General features: G+C 51.0%; 1 protein-coding gene and 11 non-coding genes across 12 annotated transcripts; 5 read left to right on the top strand and 7 right to left on the bottom strand.

Annotated features, from left to right (window-relative positions):
- Positions 1-1334: 1334 nt before the first annotated feature.
- On the top strand, positions 1335-15746 carry ZMPSTE24 (zinc metallopeptidase STE24). The gene is made up of 10 exons (XM_061579265.1): positions 1335-1490; positions 2817-2966; positions 3568-3654; positions 4595-4711; positions 6044-6196; positions 7078-7219; positions 8039-8325; positions 10971-11066; positions 12566-12709; positions 14588-15746. Exons 1-10 carry the CDS (start codon positions 1404-1406, stop codon positions 14813-14815), a joined length of 1491 nt encoding a protein of 496 aa, XP_061435249.1. The 5' UTR covers positions 1335-1403; the 3' UTR covers positions 14816-15746.
- A 1227-nt stretch (positions 15747-16973) lies between these two features.
- TRNAG-UCC (transfer RNA glycine (anticodon UCC)) lies at positions 16974-17045 on the top strand. Its single transcript has one exon. It is a non-coding gene; the product is annotated as a tRNA-Gly (tRNA).
- Positions 17046-17269: 224 nt separating this feature from the next.
- On the bottom strand, positions 17270-17341 carry TRNAG-UCC (transfer RNA glycine (anticodon UCC)). The gene has a single exon. It is a non-coding gene; the product is annotated as a tRNA-Gly (tRNA).
- A 589-nt stretch (positions 17342-17930) lies between these two features.
- TRNAG-UCC (transfer RNA glycine (anticodon UCC)) lies at positions 17931-18002 on the top strand. Its single transcript has one exon. It is a non-coding gene; the product is annotated as a tRNA-Gly (tRNA).
- A 346-nt stretch (positions 18003-18348) lies between these two features.
- TRNAG-UCC (transfer RNA glycine (anticodon UCC)) lies at positions 18349-18420 on the bottom strand. Its single transcript has one exon. It is a non-coding gene; the product is annotated as a tRNA-Gly (tRNA).
- A 211-nt stretch (positions 18421-18631) lies between these two features.
- Positions 18632-18703, bottom strand: TRNAG-UCC (transfer RNA glycine (anticodon UCC)). The gene has a single exon. It is a non-coding gene; the product is annotated as a tRNA-Gly (tRNA).
- Positions 18704-19542: 839 nt separating this feature from the next.
- TRNAG-UCC (transfer RNA glycine (anticodon UCC)) lies at positions 19543-19614 on the top strand. The gene has a single exon. It is a non-coding gene; the product is annotated as a tRNA-Gly (tRNA).
- A 344-nt stretch (positions 19615-19958) lies between these two features.
- Positions 19959-20030, bottom strand: TRNAG-UCC (transfer RNA glycine (anticodon UCC)). The gene has a single exon. It is a non-coding gene; the product is annotated as a tRNA-Gly (tRNA).
- Positions 20031-20244: 214 nt separating this feature from the next.
- TRNAG-UCC (transfer RNA glycine (anticodon UCC)) lies at positions 20245-20316 on the bottom strand. Its single transcript has one exon. It is a non-coding gene; the product is annotated as a tRNA-Gly (tRNA).
- Positions 20317-21116: 800 nt separating this feature from the next.
- On the top strand, positions 21117-21188 carry TRNAG-UCC (transfer RNA glycine (anticodon UCC)). The gene has a single exon. It is a non-coding gene; the product is annotated as a tRNA-Gly (tRNA).
- A 366-nt stretch (positions 21189-21554) lies between these two features.
- TRNAG-UCC (transfer RNA glycine (anticodon UCC)) lies at positions 21555-21626 on the bottom strand. The gene has a single exon. It is a non-coding gene; the product is annotated as a tRNA-Gly (tRNA).
- A 214-nt stretch (positions 21627-21840) lies between these two features.
- Positions 21841-21912, bottom strand: TRNAG-UCC (transfer RNA glycine (anticodon UCC)). Its single transcript has one exon. It is a non-coding gene; the product is annotated as a tRNA-Gly (tRNA).
- Positions 21913-22671: the final 759 nt, after the last annotated feature.

Below are 22671 nucleotides of genomic sequence, written 5' to 3'. Positions count from 1 at the left end.
ACCTCCCGTGGCCACCAGTCCCTTCGCACTGCAGGCTGACTCCCCTGTCATTACCTCCCCTGGCCACCAGTCCCTTCGCACTGCAGGCTGACTCCCCTGTCATTACCTCCCGTGGCCACCAGTTGAAGGAATCCACGACGATATGAATAATAAATTATGTTAATGCAGAAGGAATCCGTGGCAGAATTAATTATAAATTATGTTAATGGTTTATGCCCATACATGGAGTAATGGAGGCGTTGGCTTTGCCCATATAAGGAATACTGGCACGGGAATCGTGTTTTTAAAGATCCAATGCTCGATCTAAACTGGAATCGACCGATTTTTAACGATACAAAGACTACTCACTACTCTTAGGTTTTTTCGGTAAAGTAAAAAATAATAAAAATAAAATAGTGAAAATGAAAATAAATCAAATACAAAGATTCAGCCATTAGGACAAAACCCCATCACGCGGATGCAGTGTTCTGATTGGCTAGCGATTTCCCCTCGTTAGGCCACACCCCTTTCTCATCATAATTTATGCGACCCCGACACCGGATTGGCTAGCGATCGTCACGTGCTTCGGAGAAACCCCCACCCATCCCGCGGGTACGGGGTTCTGATTGGCTTGCGATCTCCCTTAAACCACACCCCTCCAATACCTTCGCCCCGCCCCCCATCTCATCATAATTTATTCAACGCTCACATCGGATTGGCCAGTGATCAACACGTGATTCGTACAAACCCCGCCCATCCCGCGAATACGAGGTTCTGATTGGCTCGCGTTCTCCCTTAAACCACACCCCTCTAATACCTTCGCCCCGCCCCCCATCTCATTATCATAATTTATTCAACGCCCACATCGGATTGGCCAGTGATCAACACGTGATTCGTACAAACCCCGCCCATCCCTCGGATACGGGGTTCTGATTGGCTCGCGTTCTCCCTTAAACCACACCCCTCCAATACCTTCGCCACGCCCCCATCTCATTATCATAATTTATTCAACGCCCACATCGGATTGGCCACTGATCAACACGTGATTCGTACAAACCCCGCCCATCCCGCGAATGCGGGGTTCTGATTGGCTGACAGTAGGCCCCGCCCCCATCTCATTATCATAATTTATTCAACGCCCACATCGGATTGGCCAGTGATCAACACGTGATTCGTACAAACCCCGCCCATCTTGCGAATGCGGGGTTCTGATTGGCTGACAGTAGGCCCCGCCCCCATCTCATTATCATAATTTATTCAATGCCCACATCCGATTGGCCAATGATCAACACGTGATTCATACAAACCCCGCCCATCTTGCGAATGCGGGGTTCTGATTGGCTGACAGTAGGCCCCGCCCCCCTGCCATTGGCGTGGCTGCGTTTGCCCGGTGGGGACCCGGGACACTCGCCCCTTGACCAGCGATGGAGGCGGAGGCGGCGATCTTCGTCTCGGTGGTCGCCTTCTCGTGGCTCGTGTTCGCCTGGGAGGCGCTGCTCTACCGCCGCCAGGTGGCTGGGGGTGGGGGGGGGAGAGAAGGGACGACGCTCCCTGTCGCACCACAGAGACATACAGATACACACGGATATACACACAGATATACACAGATACACACACACAGATATACACGGACACACACACAGACACACACAGATACACACACAGATACAGACACAGATACACACACACAGACAGACACACACAGATATACACGGATACACACGGACACACACACAGACAGACACACACACAGATACACACGGACACACACACAGATACACACGGACACACACACAGACACTGACACACACACAGACACACACACTGACAGACACACACACAGACACACGGCCTATGCACTGCTGTGTCCATAGTGTGTGACCCCGCATGTGTGAGTCTGTGTGTGTGTCTGTGTGTATGTCTGTGTGTGTGTCTCCCCGCGTGTGTGAGTCTATGTGATTGTGTGTGACCCCGCATGTGTGAGTATGTGTGTGTGTCTGTGTGTGTATCACCTCGTGTGTGTGAGTATGTGTGTCTATGTGTGTCTCCCCGCGTGGTCTGTTGCTCCGCACGAAGCTGCGGGCCTTCTCGGCCAGTCATGCTCTCTCTTCTCTACGCTTGTGAAACGTGGACTCCCGTAATGGAGTATCTTCGCTGGTTAGAAGCATTTAGAGTTGCCTGCCTAGGATCTATCCTGGGTTTAACCAGGCTGGATTGTGTGAGGAGCTCACAAATCCTTGAAAGATCTGGACAACGTCCCATCAGTGAGCTTCTCCGGCAGGCAAGGCTGTGTTGACTGAGTCGTGTAGTCTGCGTGCCCAACTACTACATACCTAAACAGCTTTTGTTTGGCTGGATAGAGGGGGCTAAACGGGTACGGCACTGGCTAGAGAAGAGATGGAGTGATGTGGTACAGGAGGACGTGGAGCTGAGTGGACTTGCCGATGACTGGTACCAACGGCGTCAAGATCGGCCTCTGTGGAGGAGGCTCGTGAAGGACGCTACTGGGCAGTTGGAGGCAGTTGCCCTCCAGCAACAACGGAGGACGGAGGAGTGACGCTCACAACAACAAGCGGAGCGCCGGGTGGCTAAAGCACAGCAAGTTGGCACAGTAGGGGGCACAGGTGGTGCATCAGCCAGTCATCTCGATCAGTCAACCCATGGCACCTGGGTCTGTCCCACGACCTCCTGCCAGCGGGCGTTCGACACTTCACGTGGCCTTAAAGTGCACATGGCCTGACTTGAAGCGCCGTGGTGACGTCGCCGCCACTACGTGGCGAATGGCGGTTGATGTTGTTGCTTCTCCCCCTGTATGTCGCCCGATGCGTGTACCCCAGCGCCGTGTCCACCTCTCCACGCTCACGGTTCCACCGGAGTTGGTGGGCTCCTCGCTGACCCAGGAGACGCTGCTCAAGGCGCGGAGCTACCAGCTGGACAAGGGCGCCTTCGGCAGCGTCTCCAACCTCTACTCGCAGATAGAGTCCACCGTGAGCCTCTACGCCCCTACGCTAGACCACACTACACCAGACTATACTCCACTACACTAGACTACACACAACTACGCTAGAATAGACTACACACAACTCCACTACACTATACACCACAACACTATACTCCACTACGCTAGACTACATACAACTCCACTAGAATAGACTATACATCACTACGCTAGACTCCACTGCACTACATTATACACTACTACACTACACTATACACTACTACACTACACTATACACCACTACACTACACTATACACCATTACACTACACTATACACCACTACACTATACACCACTGCACTACATTATACACTACTACACTATACACTACTACACTATACACCACTACACTGCACTATACACTACTACTACTACACTATACACTACACTATACACTACTACACTATACACCGCTACACTATACACTACTATGCTCTACATTATTAGACTATTCTAGACACCACCGACCCACCCCCTCGTGCGCCGTGCCAACCTTCACGGGTCCTGCTGCTCGCAGACAGCCCTTGCCCCAGCGTCCTACGAAAGGCTATCCGGGTTGGGGAACGTGTCTTTGTCTGTGTGTCTGTTAGTTGATCCTGCTGCTGGGCGGAATCCCCTATCTGTGGAGCTTCACTGGAGACCTCGTACGGAGGCTGGGCTACTCGGCTGACTATGAGGTAATGAAACATCAACAACAACAACCGCAGCTGTTCGCCACTGAACTCTTTAACTGCTACCATTTTTAAATCCTTTATATTAAGTTCGCTTGCTTGCTTACGACCGTGCAAATCTTTCGGTCGTTTTTTAACCCACTTCCTGTGATCCAATCGAGCTGACATTTTCCACACAGACTCGTTGTGCGTGACAATTAATGTTCGTGAAATTTTTTTTCCAAAATTTTACAATTTTTAGGACAAAAATATTATATTTAATTACCAATTGCTTAATGGTGCAATGCAATCATCTGACCCATAGGTGGCAGCCATCTCAAGCCAGAGGACGAGAGGACTCTAGCCGCCACGCATATAAAGGATTTAGAGTGAAAAACTTAGTTTTACGGGTTAATTTTTTATTTGACCAGGCAAAGCCCCCACTGAGCTCCCTGTCAGAAGCGACTTTGGTCGTCGCGAACGATCGCAGCTCAACGAAGTGGGCTCATCATCATCATCACGTGGCAATTTACAGCAGCAGCCAGCTGAATGCGCGGCGATGTTGATTCTGAACGTGGAGGGAAAAAAACCTCAGGACCCAGAGAAAAATCCACACGCCACAGGGAGAGAGAGAGAGACGCCAAATATTCAGCCGCAGGCATCGTCAGGGTCGGGATCGAACCCACGACCTCCTGTTCACCAGGCGAGGTAGTCAACATCTCCTAGCCACCGTGATGCCGCTAAGTAGCGGTGACGACACCACGGCGCCCTGTGCCAGGCTATGTGCACTTTCAGGCCACGTGATGGTGAGCGCTTGCGTTGCGCTGAAAACGTCGCGATTTATTTTAATCTGATTTTATTTCATTCATATTTCATTTCCACGCACGTGACTTTACCGCAGTCGCGAAAGCTTCAATTCTAGATATATTGGGGGGGCATCTTTGTCTTTGTGCGCTGGCCGCCGCAGGTGTCACGCTCGTGCCTCTTCCTGCTGCTGGCGTCGCTCTTCTCTGCCGCCACCTCGCTGCCCTGGTCCCTGTACGGCAACTTCGTGGTGGAGGAGCGCCACGGGTTCAACAAGCAGGTGGGGTGGGGTCTGTCACTGTGTCTTGCGATCGATCGCTTGACCCCTCGATCGCTCCCGTCAAATCCGCCGTCTTCCTATTCATGCCGTTGTCTAGCTCCACCACCATCATCATCATCACCACCATCATCATCAACATCATCATCATCAACGCTACCACCACCATAATCACCACTACCACCACCATCATCATCATCACCACCACCATCATCATCAACATCATCACCACCATCACCACCACCATCACAACCATCATCACCACCATCATCAACATAATCATCATCAACGCTACCACCACCATCACCACTACCACCACCATCATCATCACCACCATCATCAACATCATCACCACCACCATCATCAACATCATCATCAACACCACCATCATCATCACCACCACCATCACTACGATCATCATCACCACTACCACCACCATCATCATCACCACTACGATCATCATCATCATCATCATCACTACCATCATCATCACCACCATCATCATCACTACCATCATCATCACTACCATCATCACCACTACCATCATCATCACCACTACCATCACCATCATCACCACTACCATCACCATCATCACCACTACCATCACCACCCGTATCATCATCACCACCCGTATCATCATCATCACCACCACCACCATCAACACCACCACCATCACAACCGGCTCCTCTAGTGCAGTGAGTCTATGGTCTCTGTCTCTCCCTCCTTGTCCCTCCCTCCTTATTTTTGTTCGATCAGAAGAGGCAAAATCGTGCTCGGCAATTTGGCACTTTGCTCCGTTCGTCACGTCGGCTTTTTTGTTTTAAATTTGTGGCTTTTATGGCCTTTATAAATCCTTTATATTAAGTTCACTTGCTTGCTTTTGTGCGCTTAGGACCGTGCAAATCTTTCGGTCGTTTTTTAACCCACTTCCCGTGATCCAATCGAGCTGACATTTTGCACACAGACTCGTTGTGCGTGACAATGTATTTTCGTGAAAATTTTTTTCCAAAATTTTCCACTTTTTAGGAAAAATAAATTGTCATATTTAATTTAAAATACCAATGCGATAAAAATGAAACTCTTACTCAAGAAAAACAGAAATGAATAATAAAATAAAACCGATGCCACGCATATAAAGGATTTATAGTGAAAAACTTTGTTTTTACGGGTTAAATTTTTTTTAAATGAAAAAAATCTTGCATTGACACATTTTCCATCCCTCCCTCCCTCCCTATCCCTCCCTCCCCTCCTCCCTCCCCTCTGTCCTTGTCCCTCCGTGTGCCTCTCTCCACACACGCACGCACGGACACCACGGACACCATGGACACCACGCAGACTCTGGGGTTCTTCCTGAAGGATCAGCTGAAGAAGCTGGTGGTGATGCAGATGATCGTGCTGCCCATATCCTCGCTGCTTCTGCACATCATCCAGCGGGGCGGGCCGCTCTTCTTCCTCTATGCCTGGGCCTTCACTCTGCTCGTCACACTCGTAAGCGCTCTGCCGTTTATGGGTGGGATGAAGTCTGTGGGTCTCTGTGTATAGTGTAGTATACTAGTACAGCACTAGTGTGTAGTGTAGTGTATGGTGTAGTGTATAGTGTAGTATACTAATACAGCACTAGTGTATAGTGTAGTGTATAGTGTAGTGTATAGTGTAGTGTATAGTGTAGTGTACTAATACAGCACTAGTGTATAGTGTAGTGTATAGTGTAGTGTATAGTGTAGTGTATAGTAGTGTAGTGAATAATGTAGTGTATAGTAGTGTAGTGTATAGTGTAGTGTATAGTAGTGTAGTGTATAATGTAGTGTATAGTAGTGTAGTGTATAGTGTAGTGTATAGTGTAGTATACTAATACAGCACTAGTGTATAGTGTAGTGTATAGTGTATAGTGTCGTGTATAGTGTAGTATACTAGTCCAGCACTAGTGTGTAGTGTGTAGTGTAGTGTATAGTAGTGTAGTGTATAGTAGTGTATAGTGTAGTGTATAGTGTAGTGTACTAGTACAGCACTAGTTTTTAGTGTGTAGTGTAGTGTATAGTGTAGTGTATAGTAGTGTATAGCGTAGTGTATAGTAGTGTAGTGTATAGTGTAGTGTATAGTACAGCACTAGTTTTTAGTGTGTAGTGTATAGTGTAGTGTATAGTAGTGTAGTGTATAGTGTAGTGTATAGTAGTGTATAGCGTAGTGTATAGTAGTGTAGTGTATAGTGTAGTGTAAAGTAGTGTGTAGTAGTGGTGTATAGCCTAGTGTATAGTAGTGTAGTGTATAGTGTAGTGTATAGTAGTGTAGTGTGTAGTGTAGTGTATAGTGTAGTATACTAGTGCAGCACGCCGGCGTGTCTCTCACCCCCTCCCCGCGTCTGCCCCCAGCTGCTGATCACGGTCTACGCGGACTACATCGCTCCGCTGTTCGACCGCTTCACACCCCTCCCAGACGGCCCCCTCCGCCGTGAAATCGAGTCCATGGCCGCGTCCATCGCTTTCCCCCTCACCAAGATCTACGTCGTAGAAGGTGCCCCCCCCCCCCAGCGTGCCCCCCCCCACCCGTGTGTCCCCATGGGCCCCCCACCCGTGTGCCCCCATGGGCCCCCCACTATGTGCCACCCACCCCCCCACCGCCTGCTCCCTTCCCACATCCCCCCCTCCGCACGTTGAGGGCAGCAGCAGCAGTCACATGGTGGCGACGACGATGATTGTGACAGTGATGACGATGATTGTGACGATGATTGTGACGATGATGATTGTGATGATGACGATTGTGATGATGACGATTGTGATGATGATTGTGATGATGATGATGATGATTGTGATGTTGATTGTGATGATGATGATGATTGTGATGATGGTGATGATTGTGACGACGATGATTGTGACGATGATTGTGATGACGATGATTGTGATGACGATGATTGTGATGACGATGATTGTGACGATGATGATTGTGATGACGATGATTGTGACGATGATGATTGTGACGACGATGATTGTGACGGTGACGATGATTGTGACGACGATGATTGTGACAGTGATGACGATGATTGTGATGATGATTGTGATGATGATGATGATGATTGTGATGATGATTGTGATGATGATTGTGATGACGATGATTGTGACGATGATTGTGATGATGATGATGATGATTGTGATGATGATGATTGTAATGACGATGATTGTGATGATTATGATTGTGATGACGATGATTGTGACAACGACGATTGTGGCGACGATGATTGTGACAGTGATGACGATGATTGTGATGACGGCGATTGTGATGATGGCGGTGGTGGTGATAGATTGGTCACCCCCCCCCCCCCGTGCCTCGCCCCAGGTTCCAAGCGCTCGTCGCACAGCAACGCCTACTTCTACGGATTCTACAAAAACAAGAGGATCGTGCTGTTCGACACGCTGCTCGCAAAGGGGGTGGAGCCCCAGGGGGAGGGGGAGGAGCTACAGGGGGAGGAGCCAAAGGGGAAGGGGGAGGAGCCAAAGGGGGAGGAGCCACAGGGGAAGGGGGAGGAGTCACTGGGGAAGGAGCCGCAGGGGGAGGTGCCCCAGGGGAAGGGGGAGGAGCCACAGGGGAAGGGGGAGGAGCCTAAGGAGAAGAAAGATGCCAAGGTGACTATTCCTCTATGTACTTGTGTGTGTGTGTGTTGTAGTGTGTGTGTGTGTATGTTGTAGTGTGTGTGTGTGTGTTGTAGTGTGTGTGTGTTGTAGTGTGTGTGTGTTGTAGTGTGTGTGTGTTGTAGTGTGTGTGTGTTGTAGTGTGTGTGTGTTGTAGTGTGTGTGTGTTGTAGTGTGTGTGTGTTGTAGTGTGTGTGTTGTAGTGTGTGTATGTGTGTATGTTGTAGTGTGTGTGTGTTGTAGTGTGTGTGTGTATGTTGTAGTGTGTGTATGTGTATGTTGTAGTGTGTGTGTTGTAGTGTGTGTGTGTTAACTCCATCAAAAAAGTAACCTGCAGCGCCACACCTATTACCATCATTAGAGGAAAAAACGGTGATCCAATCTCCGACCCCCAGGAACAGGTTTGCAGATTTGCTGAGCATTTCTGTGAGGTCCTGGGGGAGGGAAATTCTCTCAGCCAGGAAAACATCATGGCACAAAGTGGTGATAACCCTGCTGAGGCTGCGGTGCCTCAAATATTGGAAGAGGTCACCCCCTGTGAGTGGCTGGCTGAGGTGCCAGCTGTTGAGGAAGTACTGAGGGCGATCCGGAGTCTGAGACCAGGGAAGGCACCGGGCAGAGATGATCTCCCAAGCGAAATGCTGAGGGAGGGTGGCGTTTGTGCACAGACTGCCCTATATGACATCATAACAACAGTCTGGACCACTGGACGGGTTCCGCAGGACTGGAAGGATGCCCTGGTGGTCCCCCTCTTTAAAAAGGGGGACCGTACCGACTGTAACAACTACAGGGGCATCTCACTCCTCAGTGTGCCGGGTAAGGTCCTGGCAAGGATTATTCAACATCGCCTTGCTAGGCACGCTGAGGAGAGGCTTGCGGAGCCTCAATGCGGTTTCAGGAAAGGGCGGTCCTGCACAGATGCCATATTTTCTGTCCGTCTGCTACAGCAGAGGTGTAGGGAATTCCAAAAAGACCTACATCTCTGCTTTATTGACCTGGTCAAGGCCTATGATACCATCAGTAGGACTGGGCTCTGGGTTGTTCTTCGTGCTTTCGGAGTCCCTGACCCTCTGCTCATGATCATTGAGGACCTTCATGATGGTGAGCGGGCCCGGGTAAAACCACGTGGCCGGGAGTCGGAGCCTTTCCCTGTACACCTTGGGGTGCGACAGGGATGTCCTCTGGCTCCCACATTATTTAACATCTATTTTGACCACGTAGTTCGTGAAGCCTTCAATAGCTGTACCGGAGGAATTTCCATTTGGTACAGATATAATGGGAGGCTGATCGATGCCCGGGTGCGATCAAGGGATGGCTCCCTATTGGTCAACCACGTTATGTATGCCGATGATTTGGTAATAGCTGCTCATTCAGAAGAGGAGTTGGAGACGCTGCTGCTGAGACTGGAGCGTGCCACTAAGAGGTGGGGCCTTACCATCAGCCCCACCAAAACTAAGCACCTGCCTGGGTATTTTGTACCATCGGACACTCCACCCCCACAACTCCCAATTGGTGATGGGGCAGTTGTGGAGAGAGTGGAAGGTTTCCCATACCTGGGCAGTGTGCTTATGACCGGCTCCAGTTTATCAGCAGAGGTCTCACTCCGAATCAGTCGAGCGGCAATATCTTTTCATCGGTTGCGTAACGCTGTGTGGAAGCTACCTGGTCTGTCGCTCCGCACGAAGCTTCAGGTCTTCTCGGCCACGGTCATTCCCTCCCTTCTCTACGCTTGCGAAACGTGGACCCCCCTAGTGAATCATCTTCGCCGGTTGGAAACATTTAGGCTGGCCTGTCTACGATCCATCCTGGGTTTAACCAGGCTGGATTGTGTGAGGAGCTCACAAATCCTTGAAAGATCTGGGCAAAGTCCCATCAGTGAGCTCCTCCGGCAGGCAAGGCTGCGTTGGCTGGGTCATGTAGCCCGCATGCCCAGCCACCGCATGCCTAAACAGCTTTTGTTCGGCCGGATCGAGGGGGCTAGACGGGCGCGGCACGGGCTAGAGAAGAGATGGAGTGATGTGGTACAGGAGGACGTGGAGCTGAGTGGACTTGCCGATGACTGGTACCAGCGGTGTCAAAATCGGCCTCAGTGGAGGAGGCTCGTGAAGGACGCTACTGGGCAGTTGGAGGCAGTCGCCCTCCAACAACAACAGAGGGCGGAGGAGCGACGCTCACAACAACGAGCGGAGCGCCGGGTGGCTAAAGCACAGCAAGTTGGTACAGTAGGGGGCACAGGTGGTGCATCAGCCAGTCATCTCGGTCATCTCGGTCAGTCGACCCGTGGCACCTGGGTCTGCCCCGTGACCTCCTGCCAGCGGGCGTTCGACACTTCACGTGGCCTCAAGGTGCACTTGGCCTGGCACAAGCATCGTGGTGACGTCACCGCCACTTAGTGGCGAATGGCGGTTGTTGTTGTTGTGTGTATGTTGATATTAATGTTAATGATGTTCATGATGTTAATGATGTTAATGTTAATGACAATGTTAATGACGATGGCGATGTTAATGACGACGATGATAACGATGATGATGATGGCGATGATGATGGTAATGACAATAGTAATGATGTTAATGACGATGGCGATGTTAATGATGAGATAATGATGATGATGACGATGTTAATGATGATGATGTCATCAGCTCGGCTGCTCCAATGAGGAGGTGCTGGCTGTCTTAGGCCATGAACTTGGCCACTGGAAACTGGGTCACACCACCAAGAACCTCGTCATCAGCCAGGCGAGTGGACGCGGGCGCGCCTGGTCACGTCTTGCACATGCGTGTACTCCGTGTGTTTGTATGTATGTGGTGGTGCTTTATGGAGGAGGAGGCTCGTGAAGGACGCTACTGGGCAGTTGGAGGCAGTCGCCCTCCACCAACAACGGAGGGCAGAGGAGCGACGCTCACAACAACGAGCGGAGAGCCGGGCGGCTAAAATGCAGCGAGTTGGCACAGTAGGGGGGTACAGCTGGTGGTGGTGCATCTGCCGGTCATTTCAGTCAGACAACCTATGGCACCTGCTGGGTCTATCCCGTGACCCCCTGCACCTAGCCTGGCACAGCAGGGGGTACAGCTGGTGGTGGTGCATCTGCCGGTCATCTCGGTCAGACGACCCACGGCACCTGACCTCCTGTCAGCCAGAGAGCCTTCGACACTTCACGTGACAGCCTCAAAGTGCACCTAGCCTGGCACAGGCGACGTGGTGACGTCACCGTCACTTAGTGGCGAATGGCGGTTATATTGGTAGCGGTGCTTGATGAAAAACTAGAAAACTCATGAACATATACAACACACTCTGTACGACAGGGCTTCTCAAATGTCAGACCCCACAACCCATCACTACGCGTCGTTTCATGTCTACCAATCATGAGGTGCCTGCAACGTGTGATGTCATAATTTCTATCATAAAGGAAATTGGTTCAAGCGCAAAATCAATTTCCTAGCGGTTAGCGCTACGCTACGAACCCGGCGACCCGAGTTCGATTCCCCCCCACGGCCGCCAACACCGCCAATGATGATGATCTGAACCGGTGCCTGGGCCTCCTCTAGGTCGATCTCACGACCTCCTGCAAATGAGGCGAGGTAGTTAACGTGTCGCCACCGTCTTTGTGCGTCTGTGTGTGTGTGTCTCTGTGTGTGTGTGTCTGTGTGTGTGTGTGTCTGTATGTGCATGTCTGTGTGTGTCTGTGTCTCTGTGTGTGTGTCTTTGTGTGTGTCTGTGCGTGTCTCTGTGTGTCTCTGTGTGTGTGTCTGTGTGTCTTTGTTTGGTCTGTGTGTCTGTGTGTGTGTCTGTGTGTGTATCTCTGTGCGTGTGTCTGTGTGTCTTTGTTTTGTCTGTGTGTCTGTGTCTTTGTTTTGTCTGTGTGTCTCTGTGTCTGTGTGTGTGTGTGTCTGTGTGTGTGTCTCTGTGTGTGTCTGTGCATGTCTCTGTGTGTGTCTCTGTGTGTCTGTGTGTGTGTCTCTGTGTGTGTCTCTGTGTCTCTGTGTGTGTGTCTGTGTGTGCGTGTCTGTGTGTGTGTCTCTGTGTGTGTGTGTGTGTCTTTGTTTTGTCTGTGTGTGTGTGTCTGTGTGTCTTTGTTTTGTCAGTGTGTCTCTGTGTCTGTGTGTGTGTGTTGTGTCTGTGTGTGTGTGTCTGTGTGTGTGTCTGTGTGTGTGTGTCTGTGTGTGTGTCTGTGTGTCTGTGTGTGTGTCTGTGTGTGTCTGTGTCTGTGTGTATGTCTGTGTGCGCACGTGTGCAGGTGAACTCCCTGCTGTGCTTCTCTCTGTTCGCCGCTCTGATCGGCCGCCCCGAGCTCTTCGCCGCCTTCGGCTTCCACGACGAGCAGCCCACTTTGATTGGCCTCATCATCATCTTCCAGTTCGTCTTCTCTCCCTACAACGAGGTGCGGGTGGGGGCCCAGCTGATGAGGGAGTGACAGAGTTAGCGTCAGTGAGCGCGTGAAAGTGAACACGCATGCGCGTGTGTGAGTGAACGCGTGCGTGAGTGAGCGCGTGAAAGTGAACACGTGTGCGCGTGTGTGAGTGAACGCGTGCGTGAGTGAGCGCGTGAAAGTGAACACGTGTGCGCGTGTGTGAGTGAATGCGTGCGTGTGTGAGTGAATGCGTGCGTGAGTGAGCGCGTGAAAGTGAACACGTGTGCGCGTGTGTGAGTGAACGCGTGCGTGTGTGAGTGAATGCGTGCGTGAGTGAGCGCGTGAAAGTGAACACGTGTGCGCGTGTGTGAGTGAATGCGTGCGTGTGTGAGTGAATGCGTGCGTGAGTGAGCGCGTGAAAGTGAACACGTGTGCGCGTGTGTGAGTGAACGCGTGCGTGAGTGAACGTGTGAAAGTGAACACGTGTGCGTGAACGTGTGTGTGCGTGAATGCGTGTATAAATTAACGCATGTGTGAGTGCGTGTGAGTGAACGTGTGTGTGTACGATTGAGTGGTGGCGCAGTGGTTAGCGCTACGCTGCGCTTCGAACCCGGCAGGGACCCGAGTTCGACTCCTGCTCACCACCACCAACACCGGTGACGATTATCTGAACCGGTTCTGGGCCTCCCTTAGATCGACTCGGCCTCAAATGAGTAGCTGGTGTAGCGGTGTGTCGTAAACATCGTCACTGGGGAGACAAAGACGGCCGGGCGTGGTGTTGGCCACCAACCCCCTCCAATTGGAGGCTCATCAATGCCTGAGCGCAGTCAAAGGATGGCTCCCTATGGTCAACTATTTTAGGTATGCTAATGATTTGGTGATTGCTGCTAACTCAGAGGAGGAGTTGGAAGTGCTGCTGCTGAACCTTTCACTAAGAGGTGGGGCCTTACCATAAACCCCACCAAAACTAAGCACCGGCCTGGGTATTTTGTGCCACCAAGCACTCCACCCCCTCAACTCCCCATTGGTCATGGGGCAGTTGTGGAGAGTTTTCCATACCTGGACAGTGTGCTTATGACCAGCTCCGGTTTGACAGCAGAGGTCTCACTCCGAATCAGTTGAGTGCAATTATGGAAGCTACCTGGTCTGTCGCTCCACACGAAGCTTCGGGCCTTCTCGGCCAGAGTCATGCTCTCATTCTCTACGCTTGCGAAACGTGGACCCCCCTAATGGAACATCTTCGCTGGTTAGAAGCATTTAGAGTGGCCTGCCTACGATCTATCCTGGGTTTAACCAGGCTGGATTGTGTAAGGAGCTCACAAATCTTTGAAAGATCTGGACAAAGTCCCATCAGTGTACTCCTCCAGCTGTATTGGCTGGGTCATGTAGCTCGCATGCCCAGCCACCGCATGCCTAAACAGCTTTTGTTGGGGCAGATAGAGGGGGCTAGAGGGGGCACGGCACGGGCTAGAGAAGAGATGGAGTGATGTGGTACAGGAGGACGTGGAGCTGAGTGGACTTGCCGATGACTGGCACCAGCGGTGTCAAGATCGGCCTCTGTGGAGGAGGCTCGTGAAGGACGCTACTGGGCAGTTGGAGGCAGTCACCCTCCAACAACAACGGAGGGAGGAGGAGCCACGCTCACAACAACGAGCGGAGCGCAGGGTGGCTAAAGCACAGCAAGTTAGCACAGTAGGGGGCACAGCTGGTGCATCAGCCAGTCGTCTCAGTCAGTCGACCTGTGGCATCTGGGTCTGTCCCGTGACCTGCCAGCGGGTGTTCGAGACCTCACGTGGCCTCAAGGTGCACCTGGCCTGCCACAGGCTTCTTGGTAACGTCACCGTCACTTAGTGGAAAATGGTGGTTATTGGTATTGGTGCGTGTGTGTGTGCGCGCGTTTGACCGTAGCTGCTGTCTGTGGTGCTGACGGTGCTGAGCCGACGTTTCGAGTTCGCCGCCGATGCGTTCGCGGCCTCACTGGGGCGGGCGACGGCCCTCCGCTCGGCGCTCGTCAAGCTGAGCAGCGACAACCTGGGACTGCCCGTGGCCGACTGGCTCTACTCGGCTTGGCGATACTCGCACCCACCGCTACTCGAGAGGCTGCGTGCGCTGGGGGACGCTCGCAAGGACGACTGAGGGTCCCCGCCCCGTACAGCACGCATGCAGACACGCGCACGTACACGGACTCACACGCACGCTCACTCAGGCGGCCAGGTTCAGAGGAGCAGCGCACTCACCGCTACACCACCACTCCCCAATACCAATGCAACCGCCAATCGCCACTAAGTGATGGTGACGTCAGCACAGCACCTATGCCAGGCTAGGTGCACTTTGAGGTCACGTGAAGTGTCAAAGGCTCGCTGACAGGAGGTCACGGGCCAGACCCAGTTGCTATGGGTTGGCTGACCGATATGACTGGTAGATGCACCAGCTGTACCCCATACTGTGCTAACTTTCTGCATTTTAGCCATCTGGCGCTCCGCTTGTTGTTGTGAGCGTCGCTCCTCTGCCCTGTTTTTGGTGGGCGACTGCCTCCAACTGCTCAGTAGCGGCTTTCACGAGCCTCCTCCATAGAGGCCGATATTGACACCCTTATTACCAGTATTCGGCAAGTCCACTCGGCTCCACATTCTCCTGTACTGCATCAGTCCATCTCCTCTCCAGCCCTTGTGCCCATTTAGCCCCCTCTATGCGGCCAAACACGCACGTGTATACACACGCACACACAAGACAAAGATCCCCCGTGTAGCCAGAATAGACTGTTGGGGCAAGTGCTGTTAGCGAGCAGCACCTATGAAGGCCGGTACCACGCCCAGCCGCCTTTGTCTCCCCAGTGGTGATGTTTTTACACACCGCATCAGGTATTGATTTGTGGCTAAGTCGACCTAGGGAAAGCCCAGGACCGGTTCAGATAATCGTCATTGATGTTGGCCGTGAGCGGGAATCAAACTCGGGTCGCCGGGTTTGTAGCACAGCGCACTAACCACTACACCACCGCTCCCCACCAAGACACCAAGACACACACAGCGTTCAAACTTGAATCAAATAAAAATGTAAAGGATTTGAACAGCTGTGGACTTTTATTGACGTGTCACTATTATGATTCCTAATCGGGTTAACTTGTGAAATGATATTTTTCCCTTCCTGTTTGGTGTTTTGTCAGACTCCCACTCAGTCGTGCACACGGCCGTTAGATTATCGTTTCGTCCAAAGATGGCTTTTGTTGAGCTCGGCTTAAATAAGCAAAATGAAAAAAATTAAATTACTTAACTATGCAAGTAAAAAAGAATTGTGTTTTAATATTTACGTTTTGTTAAAATTCATGGCCCCTTTATAACAACATGCTACAGGCCCCGCACCAAGCTTCATCCGGCACTGGACGTTACGCGGGATGTATCTGTGGGCCTCCGTGTCGTGGAGTCGCGATCCTGCGACTGGTGCGGTGTGGGGGAGCGCGGACATCGTGTGTGCGGTGGTGCGGTGGTTGGGGTGCTTGCCTCAGGAGTGCGAGGGGAGCAGTGCCGGATGAAGCTAAGTGCGGGGCCTGTAGCAAATGTTAAAAAGGGGCCCTAAATTAAAAATTAAAGTAAATATTAAACACATTTTTTTTACTTGCACAGTAAAATAATTGTATTTTAAAAATTTACTATACAGCCAGATAATACGACAAATCGCTAACCTAAAACACCCAGTCGTTCATAAAAGTTGAAGGCGGTATAGTACTATAGTAATAGAGCAAGTGCAGAATAGCCGAACCGGAGCTCGAAAGCGTTTAGCGCTGGGCCCTTCAAAGTGAGTGGGCCACGTTGCATTCACAGCAACTTTTGCCGTCAAGGACAATCCGGCACGAGAGGTGGAAGTCTGTGGCACGGTGGTTTAGCGCGCTGTGGTTATCCCGTGCGGCCGAGTGTGGCTGGTGCGGTGTGGGCGTGGCCAAGCGGCGCCTTAGCGCGTCACAACACCCGCGTCACGCGCCGGCAGCGTCTCGCGCGCGCCCCCGTGTGGCTGAGTGGTGGCACTGCGGCGGGTGGGGGTGGGGGGGGCGAGCACATGGGGCTCGGAACAGCTCCATCGGGGGAGGGGGGGGGGTGACGGCGGTCTGCTGCCGATCCTCCTGTGCCGGGGGTCCGATGCGATGTGGGATTTAGGTCATCTTCAAGTGGTGATTTTTTGTTCCATCGCTGGCGCGAGAGGGTGGAAACGGATTTTGGGAAGAGGAGGCCTTCATCCAGCAGTGGATTTAGCCTGGCTGATGATGATGAGTGGGTCAACAGTAAGCTGCTTTTTAACAACAGCGACAGTGGTATAGTGGTGAGCATAGCTGCCTTCCAAGCAGTTGACCCGGGTTCGATTCCCGGCTGTCGCAAGCTAAAGTTTTTTGTATTTAAAGAGGTACCTCATCCCCCTGTTCTACAGAGTGAATGGAGTTTGTATGATCCTTAATCCAGCAGTGGATTGATCGCGGCTGCTGATGACGATGCAGGATTGGGAGTCCTACTTGCTGTGCCGTCCTTGCACGAGACACTCCCAACTGTGACTTCTCTCTCCATCTGAGTTCAACTCGGACAAATCAAAATATACGATGCTCACTGCGACAGCCGGGAATCGAACCCGGGTCAACTGCTTGGAAGGCAGCTATGCTCACCACTATACCACTGTCGCTGTTGCTGTTGTGTAGCTTGCGGTTGACCCACTCATCATCATCACCTTCAACATCATCATCAACATCACCACCACCACCATAACCAGTCAGGCTCAATCCACTGCTGGATTGAAGGGCTCCTCTTTCCCAAACCCGTTGCCCCCATCTCGATCCTGCGATGAATAAAAACAAAATGACCACTCGGAGATGACGTCCTGAATCAATCTCAGCTGGAAAATAAATGAATCAATCAATAATAAAGTGTGTACCCTGTATCTGGTTATGGTGGTGGTGGTGATGGTGGTGATGATATTAATGGTGGTGGTTATGATGGTGGTGATGGTTGTGGTGATGATGATGGTGGTGATGATGATGATGACGGTGGTGGTGGTGGTGGTGATGATGATCGTGATGATGATCGTGATGGTGGTGATGATGGTGGTGTGGGTGACGGTGGTGATGATCGTGATGGTGATGATGGTGGTGATGATGGTGGTGACGATGATCGTGATGGTGATAATGGTGGTGATGATCGAGATGGTGATGGTGGTGATGATCGAGATGGTGATGATGATCGTGATGATGATGATGAATTGATCAACAGCAACAGCGACAGTGGTATAGTGGTGAGCATAGCTGCCTTCCAAGCAGTTGACCCGGGTTCGATTCCCGGCTGTCGCAGGCTAAAGTTTTATATATTTTTTTGTATTTAAAGAGGTACCTCATCCATAGCGAGTGAACAAAAACCGACCGCGTGCAACACAAAGCGACGTTTCGTTTAAATTAGACAAATTATTGTGGTGATGCTGCCGCTCCATTGATCCACGAGCACAATAGACAAAAACTCAACTCGTGAAGTGACCTCACCAGGCCTTCATCCAGCAGTGAATTGATCGCGGCTGCTGATGACGATGCAGGATGGGGAGTCGAGTCCTACTTGCTGTGCCGCCTTGCACGAGGCACTCCCACTGTGACCCCCCCCTCCATCTGAGTTCAACTCGGACAAATCAAAATAATCAATGACCACTGCGACAGCCGGGAATCGAACCCGGGTCAACTGCTTGGAAGGCAGCTATGCTCACCACTATACCACTGTCGCTGTTGCTGTTGAGCAGCTTGCTGTTGACCCACTCATCATCATCACTACCATCAACATGGTGAGCCAGGCTCAATCCACTGCTGGATGAAGGCTTCCTCCTCTAATCCGTTGCCACACTCTCGATCTTGCGATGAAAATGTTACCACTCACAGCTGATCTCCTGAATCCATCTCAGCTGTTAAAATGAATAAATGAAAAAAAATCTCAGACTTGCGACAGCCGGGAATCGAACCCGGGTCAACTGCTTGGAAGGCAGCTATGCTCACCACTATACCACTGTCGCTGTTACTATTGGGCAGCTTGCTGTTGACTCACTCATCATCATCATCACCACCACCCTCGTTATCATCATCATCACCACCATCGTCATCACCACCACCATCGTTATCATCATCATCACCACCATCGTCATCACCACCATCATCATCATCACCACCACTATAATCATCATCAGCCACATCATCAACAATGCTCAATCCACAGCTGGACTAAGGCCTCTGTCAGATCCATAATATAGCTTTTTCTGGGCCCGATCACAACTAAAACTTCTGCTATGGCTAACATTGATTGCGACAGCCTGCTCCTGCGTGTTAGACCCTGACTTAATTGTAGACGAAGTGTCGTGCCAAGAATTTAGAAAAACTGGTGGCTCACTCTTCGCGCAGGCAAGCGGAGAGAAGCAACCTGCTCCAATATGAATAAAGTTTAGTTTAGAATGCGTCTCGTTTGTGTGGCACCCTCCTTCGACAGGTTAGGATGAGGATCCTACTTGCTGTGCTGCCTTGTAAGAAGCACCCTCCACAGATCTTGTGTCTCTCATCTCGTGAGATGACTATCCCAGGCCTTCATCATCCATCGAGCACGCGGGGCTCGGAACAGCTCCATCGGGGGGTGGGGTGACGGCGGTCTGCTGCCGATCCTCCTCTGCCGGGGGTCCGATGCGATGTGGGATTTAGAGATCATCTCCGAGTGGTGATTTTTTGTTCCATCGCAGGAGCGAGATGGTGGAAACTGATTTTGGGAAGAGGAGGCCTTCATCCAGCAGTGGATTGAGCCTGGCTCACCATGTTGATGGAAGTGATGATGATGAGTGGGTCAACAGTAAACTGCTCTTCAACAACAGCGACAGTGGTATAGTGGTGAGCATAGCTGCCTTCCAAGCAGTTGACCCGGGTTCGATTCCCGGCTGTCGCAGGCTAAAGTTTTATATATTTTTTTGTATTTAAATAGAGGTGCCTCATCCATAGCGAGTGAACAAAAACCCGACCGCGTGCAACACAAAGCGACGTTTCGTTTAAATTAGACAAATTACTGTAGTGATGCTGCCGCTCCATTGATCCACGAGCACAATCGACAAAAACTCAACTCGTGAAGTGACCTCACCAGGCCTTCATCCAGCAGTGGATTGATCTCGGCTGCTGATGACGATGCAGGATGGGGAGTCCTACTTGCTGTGCTGCCTTGCACGAGGCACTCCCACTGTGACCTCTCTCTCCATCTGAGTTCAACTCGGACAAATTAAAATAATCAATGACCACTGCGACAGCCGGGAATCGAACCCGGGTCAACTGCTTGGAAGGCAGCTATGCTCACCACTATACCACTGTCGCTGCTGCTGTTGATCAGCTTGCTGTTGACCCACTCATCATCATCACTACCATCAACATCGTGAGCCAGCCTCAATCCACTGCTGGATGAAGGCCTCCTCCTCTAATCCGTTGCCACACTCTCGATCTTGCGATGAAAATGTTACCACTCACAGCTGATCTCCTGAATCCATCTCAGCTGTTAAAATGAAAAAATGAAAAAAAAAATTCTAAGACTTGCGACAGCCGGGAATCGAACCCGGGTCAACTGCTTGGAAGGCAGCTATGCTCACCACTATACCACTGTCGCTGTTGCTGTTGGGCAGCTTGCTGTTGACTCACTCGTCATCATCATCACCACCACCATCGTCGTCATCATCATCATCACCACCATCGTCACCACCACCATCATCATCGTTATCATCACCACCACTATAATCATTATCAGCCACATCATCATCAACCATGCTCAATCCACAGCTGGACTAAGGCCTCTGTCACATCCATAATAGGGCTTTTTCTTGGCCCGATCACAAATAAAACATCTGCTATGGCTAACATTGATCGCGACAGCCTGCTCCTGCGTGTTAGACCCTGAATTTATTGTAGACGAAGTGTCGTGCCAAGAATTTAGTAAAACTGGTGGCTCACTCTTCGCGCAGGCATGCGGAGAGAAGCAACCTGCTCCAATTTGAATAAAGTTTAGTTTAGAATGCGTCTCGTTTGTGTGGTACCCTCCTTCGACAGGTTAGGATGAGGATCCTACTTGCTGTGCTGCCTTGTAAGAAGCACCCTCCACAGATCTTGTGTCTCTCATCTCGTGAGATGACTATCCCAGGCCTTCATCATCCATCGAGCACGCGGGGCTCGGAACAGCTCCATCGGGGGGTGGGGTGACGGCGGTCTGCTGCCGATCCTCCTCTGCCGGGGGTCCGATGCGATGTGGGATTTAGAGATCATCTCCGAGTGGTGATTTTTTGTTCCATCGCAGGAGCGAGATGGTGGAAACTGATTTTGGGAAGAGGAGGCCTTCATCCAGCAGTGGATTGAGCCTGGCTGATGATGATGATGATGATGAGTGGGTCAACAGTAAGCTGCTCTTCAACAACAGCGACAGTGGTATAGTGGTGAGCATAGCTGCCTTCCAAGCAGTTGACCCGGGTTCGATTCCCGGCTGTCGCAAGCTAACGTTTTATATGTTTTTTTGTATTTAAATAGAGGTGCCTCATCCAGAGCGAGTGAACAAAAACCGACCGCGTGCAACACAAAGCGATGATTTGTTTAAATTAGACAAATTATTGTGGTGATGCTGCCGCTCCATTGATCCACGAGCACAATCGACAAAAACTCAACTCGTGAAGTGACCTCACCAGGCCTTTATCCAGCAGTGAATTGATCGCGGCTGCTGATGACGATGCAGGATGGGGAGTCCTACTTGCTGTGCCGCCTTGCACGAGGCGACCCGCAGCAACAGCTCATGCGACTCCCACTGTGACCTCCCCCTCCATCTGAGTTCAACTCGGACAAATCAAAATAATAAATGACTACTGCGACAGCCGGGAATCGAACCCGGGTCAACTGCTTGGAAGGCAGCTATGCTCACCACTATACCACTGTCGCTGTTGTTGAAGAGCAGTTTACTGTTGACCCACTCATCATCATCACTACCATCAACATCGTGAGCCAGGCTCAATCCACTGCTGGATGAAGGCTTCCTCCTCTAATCCGTTGCCACACTCTCGATCTTGCGATGAAAATGTTACCACTCACAGCTGATCTCCTGAATCCATCTCAGCTGTTAAAATGAACAAATGAAAATTAAAATTCTCAGACCTGCGACAGCCGGGAATCGAACCCGGGTCAACTGCTTGGAAGGCAGCTATGCTCACCACTATACCACTGTCGCTGTTGCTGTTAGGCAGCTTGCTGTTGACCCACTCATCATCATCATCACCACCATCGTCGTCACCACTATCATCATCAGCCACATCATCATCAACCATGCTCAATCCACAGCTGGACTAAGGCCTCTGTCACATCCATAATAGGGCTTTTTCTTGGCCCGATCACAAATAAAACCTCTGCTATGGCTAACATTGATTGCGACAGCCTGCTCCTGCGTGTTAGACCCTGACTTAATTGTAGACGAAGTGTCGTGCCAAGAATTTAGTAAAACTGGTGGCTCACTCTTCGCGCAGGCATGCGGAGAGAAGCAACCTGCTCCAATTTGAATAAAGTTTAGTTTAGAATGCGTCTCGTTTGTGTGGTACCCTCCTTCGACAGGTTAGGATGAGGATCCTACTTGCTGTGCTGCCTTGTAGAAGCACCCTCCACAGATCTTGTGTCTCTCAACTCGTGAGATGACTATCCCAGGTCTTCATCATCCAGCAGAAATTCAAAATAAATTTTAACCGTTCGGATAGCTGCAGACTTAGTCCCGCTTGGAAGCGAATCATCAAATGAGACATTCATACTCTTTGGGTCTTTCGGTAAAGTCACGTAGGTATAAATACAATAAAACAAATCCCGACGTTTTGATCGCAACACAAGCGATCTTCATCAGGTGAGACAACCACAGCAAGACAAATGGTGAAGTAGGCGAGAGAGCTGCCGTGGCAAGAGGTTATATCGGTAAGAGAGGGGGGGGGCAAGGGGGAGTGCCGAC

Source organism: Lethenteron reissneri, chromosome 69 (assembly GCF_015708825.2).
Source record: "Lethenteron reissneri isolate LAM-NWPU_2019-01 chromosome 69, ASM1570882v1, whole genome shotgun sequence".
In the NCBI taxonomy this organism is placed as follows: Eukaryota; Metazoa; Chordata; class Hyperoartia; order Petromyzontiformes; family Petromyzontidae; genus Lethenteron; species Lethenteron reissneri.
The sequence above is the reverse complement of the archived record's forward strand: the minus strand, read 5'-3'. Positions and strand labels throughout refer to the sequence as shown.

Coding starts and splice junctions, on each gene's coding strand:
- ZMPSTE24 (XM_061579265.1), top strand. CDS start 1,404: ATGGAGGCGGAGGCGGCGATCTTCGTCTCGGTGGTCGCCTTCTCGTGG. Junction 7,220..8,038: donor CAAGATCTACGTCGTAGAAG/GTGCCCCCCCCC, acceptor GCCTCGCCCCAG/GTTCCAAGCGCTCGTCGCAC. Junction 11,067..12,565: donor AGAACCTCGTCATCAGCCAG/GCGAGTGGACGC, acceptor GCACGTGTGCAG/GTGAACTCCCTGCTGTGCTT.